Source organism: Pongo pygmaeus, chromosome 1, assembly GCF_028885625.2.
Source record: "Pongo pygmaeus isolate AG05252 chromosome 1, NHGRI_mPonPyg2-v2.0_pri, whole genome shotgun sequence".
Lineage (NCBI taxonomy): Eukaryota > Metazoa > Chordata > Mammalia > Primates > Hominidae > Pongo > Pongo pygmaeus.
Window position 1 is genome coordinate 210,907,045 of NC_072373.2, and position 19,370 is coordinate 210,926,414.

Genomic DNA, 19,370 nt, shown 5'->3' on the forward strand with positions numbered 1-19,370 from the left:
TGGCGAGCACCTGTAATCCCAGCTACTCGGGAGGCTGAGGCAGGAGAATCGCTTGAACCCAGGAGGCAGAGGTTGCACCACTGCACTCCAGCCTGGGCAACAGGGCAACAGAGCAAGACTATCTCAAAAAAAAAAAACTCAATAGGATTTCCTTTGAACTAGACACATCGATTCTAACATTCATTTTTTTTTTTTTTAAAAAAGACAAGAACATATAAGGAAACTTATAAAAAGAAAATTAATTATGAGTGAAAAATCCTACCAGATTTTAAAATATACCAACTAAAACAATGAGGCATCAACATGTGAACAGGGAGATCAGTGGACCAGAACCAAATGTCTAGGAATAGACCCAAATACGTATGGGAATTTAGTATATGGAAAGAAAGTGGCATTTTAAATCAGTGGAGAAAAGATGTATAATTAATCAGTGGTTTGGGTACAACTAGGTAATCACAAGGGAAATATAAAGTTGGATCCATAGCCTCATACCCTTATATGAATATAAATTTCAAATGAAGCCAAGATTTAATTTTTTTTTTTTTAAGTCAAACTATGAGCTGGGTGCAGTAGCTTACATCTGTAATCTCAACACTTTGGGTGGTCGAGGCAGGAGGGTTGCTTGAGTCCAGAAGTTCGAGACCAGCCTAGGCAACAAAGTGAGACCCTGTCTCTACAAAAAATAAAAAATTAGCCAGGCATAGTGGTACACAGCTGTGGTCCCAGCTACTCAGGAGGATCGCTTGAGCCTGGGAGGTTGAGGCTGCAGTGAAACATGAGCACAGCACTGCACTCCAGCCTGGGTGACAGAGTGAGACCGAGTCTCAATAAATAAATAAATAAATAAAGTGAAACTATGAAAGTACTATTCTAAACTATGGGAGAATTCTTTTTAACCTCAGAGTGGGAAAGACTTCCCTAGTTATGACCCAAAATCCAAAGGGCATATAAGAAAATCGTAACAAATTTAACCATGTAAAAATCTAAAATTCTTTCATAGCAAAGACCACAGGAGAAAAAAGACAAAAGACAGAGTGCAAAAAACTATTTGCAACTCATATCACAGACAGAGGCTAATTTCCCTAATACATAAAAAGCTCCCCAAAATCATTAAGACAACTTAATAGGGAAAAAAATGGGGAAAAAAAATTAATACCATTTACAAAAAAATAGAAATATGTCTTAAACACAGGAAAAGATGAATAAATAAGAGAAATGCAAATTAAAACTAGGTTAAGTAAACAATTTTTCCCCTAACAATGAAAAGGATTGATAAATTTGGTAATGCTATGCTGACGAAGCGCACCGTGCAGGAAAAGAGCCACATATCGCAGGTGGGAGTTTAAACTGGTGAAATCTTGTTAGAACGTAATTTGACAATACACTTATCAACATCCTCTGATGTGGCAAGGACCTTCTAGGAATGTGTCCCACAGATACATGAGTGAAATGAGGTACATAAAAGGTACTGCACATTGCTTATAATAGCAAAGGATTAGAAACTACCTAAAAGTCCATCAGTAAGTGACTGGTCAAAAATATTATAATGCATCTACAGAACAGAACACTACGCAGCCTTTAAAAAGGATACAGGAAGTTCCTTATGTACTACCATGAATTAAATCCCAAGACACGTTAAATTTAAAAAGCACAGCGCAGGATGTATGTGTGGGATGTGTAGTATGTGTAGGATGCTACAACTAGTGGTGGGGAGAGTGTAAAAATGGCAAAAGTGGAATATGTGCACATATACATATATTGGCTTGGTATGTAAACCATAGCAGATTTTATGATATACTAATACCACTGATTGCATCCAGGGAAAACAGTGTGGCTGAAGTACAAGGGTAGGAGATTGACTTTGACTATATATCCCATTACATATTTTGAATTCTAATCCATGGACAAATATGACCTATTCAAGAATTAAAATTGCCAGGCACCATGGCTCACACCTGTAATCCCAACATGTTGGAAGGCCAAGGCAGGAGGATCACTTGAGCCCAGGAGCTGGAGGGCAGCCTGGGCAACATAGTGAAACTTCATCTCTACAAAAAATTAAAAAATTAACGAAGCATGGTGGCACACACCTGTAGTCCTAGCTACTCATGAGGCCGAGGTGGGAGGATCGCTGGAGTCCATGTAGACAAGCCTGCTGTGAGCCATGATGGTGCCACTGTACTCCAGCCTGAGCAACACAGCGAGACCTTATCTCAAAAAATAAATAAAATTGTTTAAAAAACAATGGTTTTGGATCATGTGTAAAAACAGGAAAAAAGGTTTATGCAATAATGTTAATTTTTTTTTTTTGAGATGGGAGTTTCACTCTTGTTGCCCAGGCTGGAGTGCAATGGCGCGATCTTGACTCACCGCAACCTCCACCTCCCAGGTACAAGTGATTCTCCTGCCTCAGCCTCCCGAGTAGCTGGGATTACAGGCACGCGCCACCATGCCCAGCTAATTTTGTATTTTTAGTAGCGATGGAGTTTCTCCGTGTTGGTCAGGCTGGTCTTGAACTCCCGACCTCAGGTGATCTGCCCGCCTCGGCCTCCCAAAGTGCTGGGATTACAGGCGTGAGCCACCACGCCCGGCCAATGATGTTAATTTTTAAAAACAGGAAACAAAGCTATATAAATAAAATGTCAACCATGTTTTAATGCATTAAATGAAAGGAAATCTACCAAAACAGTAACAAAATTTACATTCAGGTAGCTGAGTTGACTTTACGTGCTTTTTATTTTCTTCTTTACCTTTACTATAGTTTTCAGATTTCAGATAAGAAGCATGGGTTAGGCCAGGCACGGTGGCTCACCCCTGTAATCCCAGCAGTTTGGGAGGCCAAGGTGGGCAGATCACCTGAGGTCAGGAGCTTGAGACCAGCCTGACCAACATAGAGAAGCCCCGTCTCTACTAAAAATACAAAATCAGCCGGGCATGGTAGCACATGCCTGTAATCCCAGCTACTCAGGAGGCTGAGGCAGGAGAATCGCTTGAATCCGGGAGGCGGAGGTTGGGTGAGCCGAGATCGCGCCACTGCACTCCAGCCTGGGCAACAAGAGCGAAACTCCATCTTCAATTAAAAAAAAAAAAAAAAAAGGTGTGGATTAATTTTAAAACATAAAAATAATTTTAAAATTCCATGTTTCTTATACACATACAATTGTAACTATCAACTATCAGAAAAAGCAAAATAATAATAAGCAATTTTATCTATCATTCTCACCTAAACTAAGAAATAAAAAATATTTTTAAAATCAGGCCCACAGATTCTTAATGCCAACTTTCCACAAAAACATTACTGGTTTTTAGCGCCAGATATACAGCTCTCGACCTGTTTCCTGTAGGGCTGGGAATACGGGAGAAAACCGAGGCCTCACTCACATCCGTCTGGAGATGTGCAGGTGCCTCTGAGTTGTCATTGATCCTCCGAACACTGTCATAGTGCTCTCCATACCGATATGCGATGTGTAACTCCCTCACGCTGCTTTTATCTGTACCACGAATCTGTAGACAAAAGAAGGGGCCGTGCCAGTGAGGATCTGAACACTGTCAACTTCTGGAGAGAAACACCCACCTAGACTGCTGAGGAAGCCCAGTCAGCAGGTCTATGCAGACACTAATTGGGAACACACCTGGGATATGTCACAAGCAATTTCCAAACTACCTCCTTCCTACGCGTGTATGCTTCTGTATGCTTATTTAATATGTAACTCCATGGAAATAAATCCACGTAAGAAATTCAAAAACCAGGGGCAGACTTGCGATGAAGTTAAATAAGCTTAAGCTTCAGAGGCTGTATTACCTCTGAGCCCCTCTAATGCACAAGCCCATTCCAAGGGTAAGGCCCAGGGGCAGATCCAGATTTGTTGAGCTTGAAGCCCTAACTATTTGAAGGTTCTCTTTGAGGAAAAAAAAAAAAATGCAAAATTATAAATATAAAACTGGTAGAACCTCTCCCGAGACCTAGAAAAGGAGTCCTACAAATGAGTGGCCTGATGTTTCATTAGCTTCAAGGTAAATCCACCCCTTTCGTTAAAATGAAAATAGCATTTTCTGTTAACCACCTAAATGAGAAACATTATCAACAACAAACCCAAATCTCCTACCTATGTCAGCTTCAAAACAAAATTACATAAAGTACTACGGCCTGCAGCGCTCAACCCTGCAGGCGCCACCCACAAGATATTCTATGTGAACTACACCCCTGACACACAGCACAAGAATGGGGCTCCCTAGAGTTGTGCAGTACAGAAGCCCTAAGGTCTGGGCGTACCCCAAATAAAACTCGCCACCTCCACAGAAACTCTCATTCTAACTTTGTCCCTTAGAAAGCCCAGTAATGGTTCCTTTGTTTAAACTCCAAAACATCAGCACATTCTTTTTACTGAAAATCACACGTAGTAAGATACTACCCTTACTTTAAACAGTATCCACGGTCTAAAAACAAAGCAAAAACCATGGAACAAACAGGAACCACACAAGTCTAGATGTCAGTAGCGTGGAAGCTTTTCCAGTAGAATACGCAGATCTCAAGTGCAGAGAGTCTGGTTTAGACACATACAAAATAGAGAGCACCATTTGCCTCCCAGGAAGAGCAATGGGAAAGTAAACAGTTTATTAGAATCTTTGACATAATCCCTAAAGCACTTACATACCTAATAATAATAATATATATACATTATGAATAGAAAACCTAACTGGAAGAATATTCACCAAATTGTTAACCGTGACTTTCACGGGCAGATTACAGAGGACCTTCACATTCTATGTTACATACATCTAGATTGTTCACAGGAGCACATATTCCAATTATAACCAGAAAAAAAATGTCGGTTTCAATATCTCCATGGTGTGAGTATAAGCCTACTCTTTATTAATGAAAGAGCTCATAACCATGACAGTAGCAACCAATGCAGTTTCAGTTCTTAAATTTTATAAGATGCTTCACTGGGGTAGGAAGACATAGGGGGATCCAATGGAAATATTAGTAAATTTATTTTAAAAAGATGTACTTTCAATGCTCAGGAATTTATGAAAGAGAATACTACAGAAATAAATTCAAAAAAAAATTTACCTATGCAGAAATGTCTTCCACAACTACCTAGGTAACTAAAAAACTTTGGGAAAAAAGTCATCAATGGAGGAAAAGGCAAGCTGATCACTGAGTTGGTACTGAGTATTCCCCTTCAAGGTGAGGGCCATTATGCTGCGTATTCAAATGACTTTGTTAACTTCTGCAAAACAGTGTAAGTTTAACGACAAAAAATAGAATAAAGGGGTAACCAGTATTTTTGCTCAAACATCACCCTTGGAAAACAGAGCCCCATGGAAAATATGATAGCTCTACCTGGTACCCTGATGTCGGGACATCCGCAACACTGCCCCAAAGAACACAAGCAGATACTGTTTCACTCCTGCTCCTTCTATCCCCATACGGTAAAATTTCTCACCATCCCTGGACTATCTTATTTTGTTGTAGCATAATTTTGTTAAAAGGACACTGTGCCAGGGACAAAAGGCTGCATTCTTTAATATGACATTCTGGAAAGGCAAAACTATAAGGACAAATCAGAGAATGGGCTACAAGAGGCTGGGTATTGGGGGAGGGGGCCAGTGATTACAAAGTACAAAGAGCCTGGAAGTAACTTTTTCGAGAGTAGACTAGTCTGTGTTGATAGTAGTGGTGGTTACATGACTGTGTTTGTCAAAACACATAGAACTGTACACTTGGAAAAGGATGAAGTTTGCTACATGTAAATTATATCCCTATAAACCTATTTTTAATCAGCAAAGGCTATGACTGAGCAATTTACAAAGGATTATATGCAGGTGTCATATGAAAAAAAGGGCACTGTTACCTTTATGCTAATAACACAGAAATGTCCGTATATATGTGGATATGGATACATGTATGTGTTTTAAAAGTGTGTAAAAACATTGTGATATGTTCCTTTCCAGTTATGTATCAATGTTTTATAGCCAAGTGTGTGTGAATGACAGGAATACGCACTAAAACATTCACAGCAATAACCTCTCTCTGGGTGATTCAATAAAATTTTAAATATAATTTTTAATAAAATTTTTTTCTCTTTATGAGCTTTTTCAATTTTCTAACTTTTCTACAAGTACTGTATTTTAACTTTTTAATTAGAAAAAGTGAGAAATGGGGGAGTGGTGGAGCAGGGCAGGGTGGGTGGGGAATTAACAGAAACCACATGCTCAGTCTTTAGGAGCTGAGGTACAAAGCAACAGGCAGCACTCTGACTTTAGGGGGTGACAGCCTGTGTTTCCACACTAGGTTCTGTCCCCAACCTGCCCAATTAGCTGACTGTTGAATATTTATAGCATTTAAAAAGATTTCTAAATTATACTCCGGACTCCATTTGTACATAGCACAGGGATTACTTCCGAGCCACCACAAGATTTTTGTCTTTGGTTAGGCTCGCAGTCCAAGTTACTCTGCATAACTCAATGTTCACAGGTCAAGCCCCATCATCTTCGGATATTCCCAAAGCTGATTTAGAAATAAGAGCTTAAGATAGATGTTTAAATAGGTGACCTACCTGCCACAAAGGGGCATTAAGTTGATGAATCACTACATTCAACTGATGATTTCTTGCAAAGGCTACAATTGCATCATTGCCAGCAAAAGTACCAGGCTTTGCCAAACTGGCCACTGCATGGAAATAGGAAAGAAAAATGACGTCTTTATACTGGAAAAATCCAAATGCAAACATGCTTTGGTATTTACTGAGTTCCAAATAATGAGAAACAACGATATATATCTGAAAAGTCCATTAACTTTGTCAGAGTCTAGGAATTTAGCTAGTTGAATACAAGACTGCTACTCAGAAGAACACTAGTCATTCATAAAGCAAAGATCCATTTATTTCTTCTGCAATAAATGTTTACTGATTACTTCCAATATGCTAACTCAATAAAAGGCACTGGAAACATAACAATAAACACAGTAATCTTAGCAGCTTGCATTAGTGAATGGTTATTATGTGTCAAGCACTGATCTAATCACATCTCATAGACAAGTACTATTATACAAACCATTTTATACCCGAGGAAACTCAGATGCAGACTAACTGAAAACTGTGCCAAGGTCAAAGAGCTGGAACACAGTGGAGCTACGGTTTCACCTAGGCAGCCCAATGCCAAGGTCCTGGCTCTCAGCCACTCCATCAATTTGCCCTCGCGGAGTTCACAACCAGTGAGGGGCAAACAAGATAGGCGCTAATGATGCACAAGTGCTTCAGGAAGGGCATGTGCAGTTAAGAACGTGGCCTTGCCCAAAGAGAGGTCTGGCCTTTATCCTGGGCTCCTGGGAGGTCACTTCTAAACTTCTGGAATTCCCAAAGGTGATGAGCGTATCTGTTATTCATGATGGGCCTCTCCACCACATCTGGCATCAGACCTTTGTGGTGGTGATAGGGTGAGAGGGGAGACTGAGTTCAACCACTTAGACATGCAATAAATCAATGAGCAAAACAAAACAAAACAAAAACCTCTGGACATCAAAGTTAGGGTAAGCTTCCCCAGGTGACAATATTCTATGTGTGCTGTCACACACAGATGCCATGAGGAGAATATGCCCTGAGGACAACAGAAGCTTCGTGTCTGGAACCTTTCCAGACTGCCCTACGCATCTCTTCCTTTGGCTAGTAGTATTGATCTGTATCCTTTCCCTGTAACAAACAGTAACTGTTAGCATGATAGCTTTCAGTGAGTTCTGTGAGTCCTACTACCATATTATGGAACCTAAGGGAGGTTCTGGGAGACCCCAACTTATAGATGGTACCAAAAGTTGAGGGAAGTCGTGCAAGGACTGTGTTTTCGAACCCTGCAGTTTGGCTAACTCCAGGTGGTGAACATAAGCCAACGTGGAATTGAGGAGCGGGAGGTAAGGTGTATCAGAGGAGCTTCTCAACTGAGACAACTAAGCTGATACCCAAAGGACAAGGAGGAGTTAAGACAGGAGAAATGGATGATGTTCTAAGAAGAGGAGAGACAGATGAGAGAGAGAGAGAGAGAACTCTAGTATGGCAGGAACTGAGAATGCTGAGATGGAGAGGTGGAGGAAGTGAGAAAATGTTGGGGGGGAATGGCAAGAGATGAGGACAGAGAAATAAGAAAATCCCAGATCATGAAGAAGTAAAAAGTCTGGGCTCTATCCTGAGGTCAATAGATGAGTCACCAACAGCTTTTAGACAGAGGAAAAACACATTTAGATCCCACTCTGGCTGTTATGTAGAAAACAGACTGAGGGAATCAAGAGACAATGATACTAAACAGTATGGAGGAAATCTAAGCAAATGGCCACAGAGGTCTGATTTTACAGGGTAGTAGCAGTGAAAGAAAAACTGCTGAGGTAGAGTGGTAACATGTAATGAACGGGTATGAGAAGGGAGGAAGATAAGCATTAAGAATACTGAGGTTCTGATCTGGATACTTGTACAGTTGGGGGAAAGATGTTGCTGATTCTCTGAAGCCACAGTCTAAAAGAATAATCCTAAAGATACAGCCAGATGCAAGGGTGACCAGGTCCTTAATAGTATATATAGTGAACCATTCATTTATTCACTCAACAAATACTTTATGAGTGTCCACCAGATCCTGGGCACTGCCACACCACAAAACAAAGACACACAGTCCCTGCCCTTGAGAATCTCACAGTACAACAAGGTAGGCAGCACACTGACATTAAAAACAGGTAACTATGACTCAAGACTCATCAATGTAACAAGCCAAGCCTTCAACTGACACACAAAGAGAATGTGCAGACTTCCAGGTTTCTTTCCATTTCTGCTTTGGCCGTCAAAGTGACTTCTTACTTCTGTGATGCTCAAATTCTTAAGCAGCTCCAAGCAACAGGCATGCACGTGACATTTTAAGAAAACACCTTTCCACTGTTCATCCAAAGTGACTATCACATTGGCAACCGAAGATTTGAGTTCCCTATCCTGTAACACCCCAAAATCCACCATGTGATCTTCACTGATAGTGTTCAAAGTGGAGTTCCACATCACAAACTAAAAACCCGTTTCATCCAAAATGATGTTTTCATTGGATTAACGACACAATTCATTTCGTACAGCACTAAACTACAAAATTTGTCCCATATACATACATTTAATTTGTAAACTGCCGACTATCCAGTAAACTATGCCTATCTGCTAGCCAAAAAGTAATCCCAGGAAGAGGGACCATCTGAACTCAGTGATTGGTACAAACCACCCGTTGGAAGTTTTGTTGCTCTGTGTCTGGTGCCTACTGAGTAAGTTCTTTCCTAGTAAGGAATGGGAAACACTTTGGGATCACTGATACCTTTTCTCCCAAATGTCCCCCTCCTGCTGCCCTCTCTCTTGCTAACGGTACAGCCAACTACCCATTCCCTAAGCAGAAACTTCAGAATCACTCTTGTCTCCTCCCTCTGCCCTCCTCACCTCCAACGTGTCCTGTCAATTACACTGCCAAAGTGTGGCTTGGTTTGGGCCTTACTCATTATCCTCAGTAGCTACCTTGATGGAGACCTCCTCTACTCTCATCTGGCCAGTGTGGAGACCTTCTAACTAGTCTCCTTTATCAGTCTCTCTCCCCATCCATTCTCAGCATGGCCTCCCGAGTTAGCTCTCTAAAACAAAGGATCAATTCTCTTTCCTGATAACAGACAGAAAAGACTATAAGCCCTGTGATGAAAATGCCATTTGTAAGACATATCAGCAGCCAGCACAGTAGATCCTCAGTAAATATTTGTTGAAATTAAAGTTTACAGGTTCATATGCATTTTCTATAAGATCTATGCCTATTAAATAGGAACCAATTAAAACCACTAACTGACTTGCCTCAAAGAAAACAGACTGTGTTTGGGGTTTGGGTGAGAAATTAACATGATTTTATTGGTTTTTCTGATTTTAAAAGTAATACATGATCATCTAAAAGTCAGAAAAAGTCTACAGAAGATAATTTAAAATACCATAGTCCCACCATCCCCAGATGGCTAACGCTTACTAAGGGCTTATTTTAATTTTGTTATCTAATTTAATCTTCACCAAAAAACCTATGAGATAGATGCTATTATTATCTCCCTTCTATAAAAGTTTAAAGAGAATGAGTAATTTCTGAAAAATAAGTGAAGCTAAGAATTAACAAACAAAATGTTAGTATCTTTCCAGACTTTTCCTACTGTGTGTACATCTTTTAAAAATAGGATCAACCTATACAAGCTATGTTATAGCCTGCTTTTCCCACCCCACAGAGTAAGAAGTCATGAATCGCTTTTCAGGTCAATTAACATCATCATGTTTATTAAGGGCATATACAGCTAAACCTACTGATCCCCAAGTACCTAGCATGCTGCCGATAACCAAGTAGGCAAACAAATATTTGTTGAATAAATGAATGTCGTGATTTATATAACCAAACCCTTGGCTGGGAGCGGGGTGGATGCCAGTGGACTTAATTACCCAATGCATTACTCCTGAAGGACACAATGTCCCACAGTGAACATACCATGCTTCTCAAAAGGAATGTCATCTTCTACAAAGGGTTCAAAATCTTCCCGCTGCTTTATCATGTAGTCCACTGTCTCCTGTCTGTGCTTGAGATGATTTCGTGAGTGTCCCTCCAATTGATCACCAAGAGCTCTGAACAAGCAGTTGCTGTCAAAACAACAACATGAGTCAAGACCTTTCAAAAATGAACTTAGTTTGTCTAAAACAATGATGCTTCATGCCAGATCATCCATGGAAATATTTTGTGCACACAGAGGTAAACACTCAACTCTAATAGTCCAGGATTCTTCCAAGACCACGGGGGACAGCATGAGGGCATATTCAACCATATTACCTTCTTGAGAGGCAGCAAACAAGGATTCTATTCCCCATGTACCAGCTGGCTGACTCAGGAGAGTCATTAAACTTCCCTGGGCCTCAGCTGCTTCAACAAGTGGAGCCAATGATACACTAACCACCTGACTACAAGGTCCAGACCTTACAGGTCATTCCATGCCTAAGGGCTATGATTTGCAGATCCTCTTCCAAAATCATGTCCTATCTACAGCCTCTTTTCTAAAACAAGTTCCACTACAGCTGCCCAGCTAAGTAATCATTCATTTAACAAATAGTACCCAAAAAATAGCAATTTGTCAAGCTGCCAATACTAACAATTGAACAATACTCTGTTTGAGTCCTAAGAACATAGTGGAGAAAGTAATGAGAAGGAAAGCACTTGGACAACAAACAGTTGTACTATGGAAAGACACTTCCTCCTTGCCTCCTCACTTAGCACCCAGGGAGCAACAATGCCATTGTTATTCCTGCCAAATGAAAACTTTAAACACCATATTTTGTTTCTCTAAAATTAAAATACTGGTAATAAACTGTAAGAGTTATCTTTACTTTCAAACCCCTCAAAGGCTTCTAAATTCCAAACTATCACAAACACAGAGGCTTAGATACACAGAGACTCAAACAAGACAAACACAATCTGGTATCCTTAAAACTACAGAAATAAACAATTCTGAAGCCAAACAGTTGCCCAGTTTTACACCCAACTGTTTACTCTTCCAAATGAAAAACTATGATACTGTAATTCCAAAGTATAAACTCATCACTTTCAGAAAGATTTCATGTCTAAATGTGTAGGAAAAAAAGGGGGTTTTGTTTTTCAACTCAGAAAAGTGAATTTTCAACAGAAAGCTATAGAAAGGCTGGAATCTCTTCTAATGTACAAGAATAGATACTTTTTTTTTTTTTTTGCAGGGGAGGGGAGAATTAAGACAGATTCTACAAATTAAACACCAAGAAGCTTTCCAACAATCTAAGACAAGATTCTAGAAGGAATGGAATGTACAGTTCTATAGGCTAGACTGAGGTGTCTTGCTAAAATCTGACAATGGCAGTCTTTTTTCAACCATGGAGAAAAGTTAATCGATAAAACAATTTAAATGTCAAGCTTTTCCCTCAAACTTTTCTTAATCAGCATCTGCCACCACTAGCCTATTCTTGAATTTAGTTTAAGAGATGTGATTTATCACAAATTTATGTAGTTATTTTACATTTATGTACCAAAATTCAGGTATTCTACAGTTACATGTTTGCTAAGAACTTTTAATAACATGAGCAAACGTTCTCCAAAACAGTAGGTGTAAAACTGTATATGCCACATGAACTCAACCAAGTTCATCTGTACACTATACACATACACAGACATAGAAACACACATAAACGTATGCCAAGAAAACACACAGAAACAACCACTTAAATAGTTCTTACAATGTGCCAGGGACTGTTCTAAACACTTTATATGTATTAAACGTGTTGTGTCTCACAACTCTGAGATAGGTCCTATTACCATCCCTCAGGGGAAACCTGCCCAAGGTCACAAAACTAGTAAGTGGTAGGCCCAGGATCCAAGTCCAAATAACGTGGCTCTCGCTCGAATGTAAACACCAAAATGATAGCCATAGTTACCCCTAGGTAGTAGAATTAAAAGTAATATTTAAGAGTTTTAATTGTTACATTTTTTAATATGCTTTTCTATACTTACCAAACTTTCTTTGAGCTCACCCAAAACAAGTCAAAATAGACAAATCACTTCCTTTCCTGACAGGATTACAAGGTAATGAACAAACACTCCAGTGACCTGGGTTTCCTTAGGTGAGCCCAATAAGAGCACTCAAGAAACTCATGAGAACAAAGCACCGCTGCCCAAAGGGCCTCTAGGAGATCTGGGCCACTTCCTGAGTTCACACTCTCACCATTACCTATAGCAGCGCTTCTCAATCTCCACACTATTGAAGTTCCAGGATCATTTTTTTGTTGTGGGAGGCTGTCCTGTGCACTGTAGAAAGTTTAGGAGAATACTTGGCCTCTGCCATTAGCTGCCAGCAGCACATCACTACCTCCCTCCCCATCAGTTGTGACAACCAAAGATGTCTCTAGACATTGCCAAACGTCCCCTGGAGGTCAAAATCATCCCTGCTTGAGAACCACTGTGTTATAGGGATATATGGCAGGTCTCGCATTTAAGTTCACAAAAACAACCAACTACATAAAGAGCACGCAAATGTTTTGAGTGCGCAATAATTTACTATTAGACAATATTGCAACACACGCACCAAAAAACCTAACGTGCTCTCTAGGCCGCAGTAATAATACTAAATGTGCAGAAAAAGGAGAAGGTTTTATTATTTGAGGTCAGACCACAGATAGGGTACTGGGTACCATTCTAGCTACTGTATTTTAATAGAGACGTATTCAGATAAATGATGTGGCTTTAATACAAATGAAGAACTACTAGTGATGTTTGGCCTAAAGAAGGCTCAGGGGGACATGTTCAATACCTCCAACTGTCATGTGGAATTAAAATTATACCTGTATAATAAAACGAAAACCTGGAAGCCACAGAGACATAGATTTTGGCAAATAAAAGGTAATTTCACCTTAGCTCTATGGAGGTAGACTATATAGACTCAGGATTCTGCCAATTTCTATAACTAGCAATTCACAGCAATTGTCTAGATGTGTGTTGTTTAATAGTGGTTGCTAACCGCATGTGACTACTGAGCACCTGATGTGGCTAATCCACAGTGAGGTGTGCTATCAGTGTAAAATACTAGATTCTGAAGAGGTCATATAAGAAAATACGAGAGATCATCAGCCGGGTGCGGTGGCTCACGCCTGTAATCCCAGCACTTTGGGAAGCCAAGGCGGGCGGATCACCTGAGGTCAGCAATTTGAAACCAGCCTGACCAACATGGAGAAACCCCGTCTCTACTAAAAATACAAAATTAGCCAGGTATGGTGGCACACGCCTGTAATCCCAGCTACGCAGGAGGCTGAGGCAGGAGAATCGCTTGAACCTGGGAGGCAGAGGTTGCGGTGAGCCAAGATCGTGCCATTGCACTCCAGCCTGGGCAACAACAACGAACTCTAATAGTCTCCAAAATAAAAATAAAAAAAAAAAAATAAGAGATCATCAATAATTTTTATATTGAATTGTATGTCAAAATAGTAATATTTTAGATACAATAGCTTAAATAAAATATACTAAAATTAGTTTCACCTGTTTCTTTTTAATGTGGTTAGTAGAAAAATTTTAAATCACATACGTGGTTCACATTCTATTTCCCCTGGACAGCGCTGATCTAGATCACTGATTCTCAAAGTGTGTTCCCGGACTAGGAGCATCAGCATCCCCTGGGCACTTGTTAGAAATGAAAATGCTGGAGCCCACCCAGGCCTACTCAATCAGGCATTCTGGGGTTGGGGCCCAGCAACGTAGCCCTTCCAGGTGTTTTCACTAGCAGTCCAGGTGGTTATGTTGCATGCTGAAGTTTGAGAAACACTAGTTGAGAATCTAGACTCTAAATCAGTCACTCAATTATGGATGCATGTAAGAATCATCTGTAAAATTTTTTTAAAAAAAACATCAATAACCAGGCCCCACTCTACGATTCTCATGTAGTTGATCTAGGGGAGAGCCCAGGCCCTGAATTGCTTCAAAAGTTCCTCCCCAGATATTCTAGTATGGCACCCAATTGAAAACCACTGACTGAGGCACAAAAGATGGCACTGCTGTTCAGGTGACACAGGCAATAATTAGACAAGATGATGTGTGAATGCCCTTCTACTACTATGATCCCACAATATTAAAAACAAAACTAAAACTAAAAAATAAACTACTTGTTAGTAATAAGATAAATAGCTAAAATTAGTGATTCTTCAATGTTTCAATTTTAGAACACTGCTAATGAGTAACGTAACTCAGAACTACATTTAGTAAGACACAACTAGATAAGTTCAGAGGGATGTTAATATTGTACTGCCCAATAAATAAGAGTTATACATTCTTTTCACACTATAGCCAATCATGTTTTTAAGGAAAACATCAAGGTTAAACTATTTCTTTCTTGCTTTGAAAAATGAATCCAATTTATGTGGGTCCACCTTCCAGACAACACGTGAAATATGAAGCTGGTCCAGGAAGCATTACAAAACCCTCTAAGTAGCTCCCTGATTAATCTATACTAAGCTGACTCAACCCATGTAAAGGCTGTATTACAGGATATTGGCTAATTCATCCCTAAACCCCCTCAGGTTCCAGAATGCTACAGGTACCATATTGCCAACAATGAACATGCTCATTGGTACTATATCAGGCTACTCCAGATTGTAATGAAATCTGAATGACAACAGGGAACGCTAGAGATGTCAACTATTTTTTAATAAGTCTTTAACTTCATTATATTTCACCTGAGTCCTTAATAAACATTAATAAAAGAATCTGTTGGCCAGGTGCGGTGGCTCACACCTGTAATTCCAGCACTTTGGGAGGCCAAGGCGGGTGGATCATGAGGTCAGGAGTTTGAGGCCAGCCTGGCCAACATGGTGAAGCCCCATCTCTACTAAAAATATAAACAAATTAGCTGGCTGTGGTAGCAGGTGCCTGTAATCCCAGCTACTCAGGAGGCTGAGGCAGGAGAATTGTTTGAACCCAGGAGGCAGAGATTGCCGTGAGCCGAGATTGTGCCACTGCACTCCAGCCTGGGTGGCAGAAGACTCCGTCTGGGGGGGGTGGGGCGGGGAGAGAACAATCTGTTGACACCTGCCAACCCATCACATACACAGGAAACACCATCCCCTGCAGTGATAAAGTCTGTCATCACCACATTCGAAAGGACTAGGATACTGACGAGGGCTGAACCACAGTCCAGCTAATGGAACTCATGTGAAGAACTTGTGAACAGAAGGTGGTTAGCTCCATGAAGCCCACACAAGAGGAAATATGATCATTTTATCTAACACTGTCCGAAGAACAGGAACCTTGGAAGAGAGACATGAGCACTCCAGTCAAGCTGGTTTCTGGAGCCTAGCTTCATTGCCCGTTACGTCTACCCTTGTGCCCTACACTACCCATCACCCTGAACAACCTGTAGATCTCCCAAAAACATCGCGTCTTTGTGCCTCTGTATATACTCCTTCTCAGATGGGAACGTTCTCTTGGTGTACTCCTATTAGTCCTTCATGACCCAATCAGAGCATGACACCCTCTGAGAGGCATCTAGCAGTGTATCCAATGAGTATTTACCGAATGAACCAGAAGGACTTCCTGGCCAATTCACAGAGTAGCCTTTTCCTTCTCAATAGTACCATTATAATCAGTCACTGTTACTAAAAATATATCAAACTATATTTTAATTATTTGTATCATCTGTTCTCCAAGTGTGACTCACGGGACCGGAGATGTGGGAAGGTATCTGATATGCTTTCAGGGTATCCATGAGTTCAAAACTAAGATGTAATGTACCTTTTTGATTCTCATTCTCTCACAAGTGCACAGTGGAGTTTTCCAGAGGCTACCTGATGCATGAAGTCATCACTCTGATAGCTAATGGAATGTGTGTGTATTCTTGCGTTTTAAAACTTTGTTTTATTTTCTAATACAGTAAATACTCATAGCTATAACCCATATAAAGTTCTTTGGGTTTCTCAGTAATTTTTAAGAATGCCAAGAGATCTTAAGACCAAAAAGGCTGAGACCCACTGTTACGTGTTTCTACCTTAGGCTATGAAGTCTTTAAGTATCTTAGTCACCAACATATTCCCAGCACCCTACTTAAGGTGTGCTGAATTAACTTGAAAAGTATGCTGTGTGTGTATGGGGGTGTGGGGATAGGGAGCAGAAGTAGTACCCCCAAAGTTTCCCATAACCTTATGAAAGCCCCCTCAAGAGTTTACAACTCCCTGTGCTGATTCCTCCTCATAGGTAACCTTCTATTGAGTACTTCAGTTTCCTGGGCACCCTGACATTGAGAATACCATACCCAGTATAGCAGACACAAGCAATCCAATCATTTGCAAGGAAAAGCCCCCATGTCCCACGCCAATTCCACTGTATTCAATTGGTATTTTTGTTTCCATAACAGTGTTTTGCGCTTATGCTTAGGCTAGCTGACCTCCATTATTTTTATATTTCATTCAGCAAAAACGTACTGATGCCTTCCATGTACCAAGCACTTTGCCAGATGATGGTGAATAAATGTAATCAAGTTCCAACTGCATCTTAAGCAAAAACAGCAGCGCAGCAAAGCGTGGTGAACTCTTTGTGAGCAAAAAGAAATCCAATTTGCCTGACGCAATGAGCATATACAGGAACGGTGGGAAAGGGAAATTAGGACCAGTTCACAGTCTTAATCAATAAGCTGCAATGTAATGTGAAATTTTTTAAAACACCTTCTTCTGCAGTTAATATCTAAGGCAATTCCTGGCCGGGGGTGGTAGCTCATGCCTGTAATCTCGGCACTTTGGGAGGCCAAGGCAGGAGGATCGCTTGAAGCCAGGAGTTTGAGACCAGCCTGGGCAACATAGCAAAATCACCGTCTCTACAAAATAACAATAATAATGAACTAAGGCAATTTCTTATGGTCTTTAATTTCATTTTAGCCTTCCCTCTGCAGGATTTGAGCACTCAAATACGGGGAGGAAAAAAACAAAAGCCAGGCTGTTATTAACACTCTCTCTTCCAAAGTGACACAGCTGACAACCAGATCCCCTTTTACCTGCCCCTGCAATGGGGATCCTAACTGTTCTCCCCTCTTCCTGACCCTTTTCCTTCTTCCATCCATGTTCCTGGAGCCATATCCCCTTTCTTGAAGCGAATTTTCTTCCTCCTCCCCACTCTCTCCCTCCGCGTTCCCTAAAGAAAGCTGGACCTGGATTCAGTCTAAGTCCCAAGAAAGCTTGGATAAGCATCTTTGCTTACGGAGAAACTGAGGCCCATGGAAGCAGGAATTACAGAAGCTGCCTTCAGCTAACAGGCGACCTAATTTCACAAATGTAAATGGGGGCACCACCCAACAACCAAGGACTCAAAGGAGGCAAAGCGTTCTACCAAGTGGGGCTTACTCAAACTCCTTCGATTGGTCTTATCATCATGATAACTGTTTTTCCAATGCCTGGGTCCATCTCATTCCTTCAGAACTCAGCTTAAATGTCACCTTTCAGAGAGCCCTTCCTGGCCACAATCCAGTGGCCCTGCTCCCATATACGGTCTCAGGACCCACTTTCTATTTCGCTCACGGCGTCTGCCATGATTAGGACCCTTTGGGATCCCCGCGAGCGTCTCGGGGCGAGGGACTTGTCCGCCTCGCTCGCAGCTGGACGCCCTGCACTCGGAGCGTGGCTGGCTCGCGGGAGGCGCCCGGGCCGCCCGAATGAATGGATGGACGCGAGCGGGCAACGGTCGCCAGGCCGAGCCCGGCGCGTCCCCCGGCGCCGCCTCCCTAGCTCCCGGCCCGCCTCACCCGTCCCCCGGCACCTCCCGCAGCTTCAGCCCCAGGGCCTGCAGCTGGTTGGCGAAGCTGACGAACTCCTCCTCGCAGCCGCCGCCGCCGCCGGACTCCGGCCGGTTCCGCCGCTCCTTGGCCAGGGCCCGGCGCGCCGCCCGCTCGTCCCGCTTGCGCTCGGCCTCGGCTTTCCGGCTGCCGCTGCCCGGCCGGCTCTTCGCCGCCTGCTTTCGGGACATGGCCTTAGCCTGCAGTCCCCAGCGGCAGGAGGGAAAGCCGCAGGACCCCCCAAAGTCTGCCTCAAGCGTGGAGACGGCAAAACAGCGCGGGCAACGAAGCCCGGCGACAACGACGCAGCAAGCGCGCCTGCGCCGGCGCCCGGCACCCCGGTCACATGATGGAATCCCCGCCTCCTTTGCGGGGCTCGGCGAGCAGACGCCATAGAGAGCTAGAGGGGCACCCATCTTGGTTTGTTCTATTCCGCCCTCTAGTCGTGGATGGTACTCAACGTGAGTGGCAGGAGCGACCGGAGAGGGACCAGAGAGAAGAACAAAGCAGGAACAAGTCAAGCAGAAGAGTGGAACACAGAGCAGCGGCAAAAGTTAGGACCGGAGATGAATAAAAACGATTTAAACTCTTGCTGCGAGCCTACTACAGTTGGATAGGCACTTTCACACGGCTCATTCTTGTTTAATTATCCCCAAGTTACAGGAAACTGAATCTGAGTGGTTAAATAATTTCAAGATCACACAGCTAAGAGGCAGAGCTTTGCCCTGGCTCCAAAGCCCGCACACTTGTTAATTTAATCCTGCCCTTCATCTCTCCACCTTCCTTCGTAACTCAAGGGAGAGGTCGCCCTTCTGTCCAAGACCACTGGAAATCCTAATTCCATCCTAGAGCGACCCACCTAGGTTTGCCTGGATTAGAGGTTTTCTTGGGATGCAGGACTTTCCGTTTTAAAACTGAGACAGACCAGGCCGGGCGCGGTGGCTCACGCCTGTAATCCCAGCACTTTGGGAGGCCGAGGCGGGCTGACCACGAGGTCAGGAGATCGAGACCATCCTGGATAACACGG

The 19,370-nt window shown here is 42.1% G+C and overlaps 1 protein-coding gene across 5 annotated transcripts in view; it reads right to left on the reverse strand.

The window, feature by feature from the left end:
* The window catches only part of OTUD3 (OTU deubiquitinase 3), a 30,866-nt gene extending 11,938 nt beyond the window's left edge, over window positions 1-18,928 (reverse strand). For 4 of the 5 annotated variants that reach the window (XM_054442229.2, XM_054442220.2, XM_054442211.2 and 1 more), the window contains exons 1-4: window positions 18,314-18,928; window positions 10,519-10,667; window positions 6,564-6,676; window positions 3,382-3,504 (exon numbers count right to left, since the gene is read on the reverse strand). In XM_054442229.2, the coding sequence (XP_054298204.1) occupies window positions 3,382-3,504; window positions 6,564-6,676; window positions 10,519-10,667; window positions 18,314-18,759 (831 nt within the window). In that variant the 5' untranslated portion in view covers window positions 18,760-18,928. The remainder of the gene's footprint in view (window positions 1-3,381; window positions 3,505-6,563; window positions 6,677-10,518; window positions 10,668-18,313) is intronic. The other variant, XM_063658927.1, reaches the window with a different exon arrangement.
* Window positions 18,929-19,370: the final 442 nt, after the last annotated feature.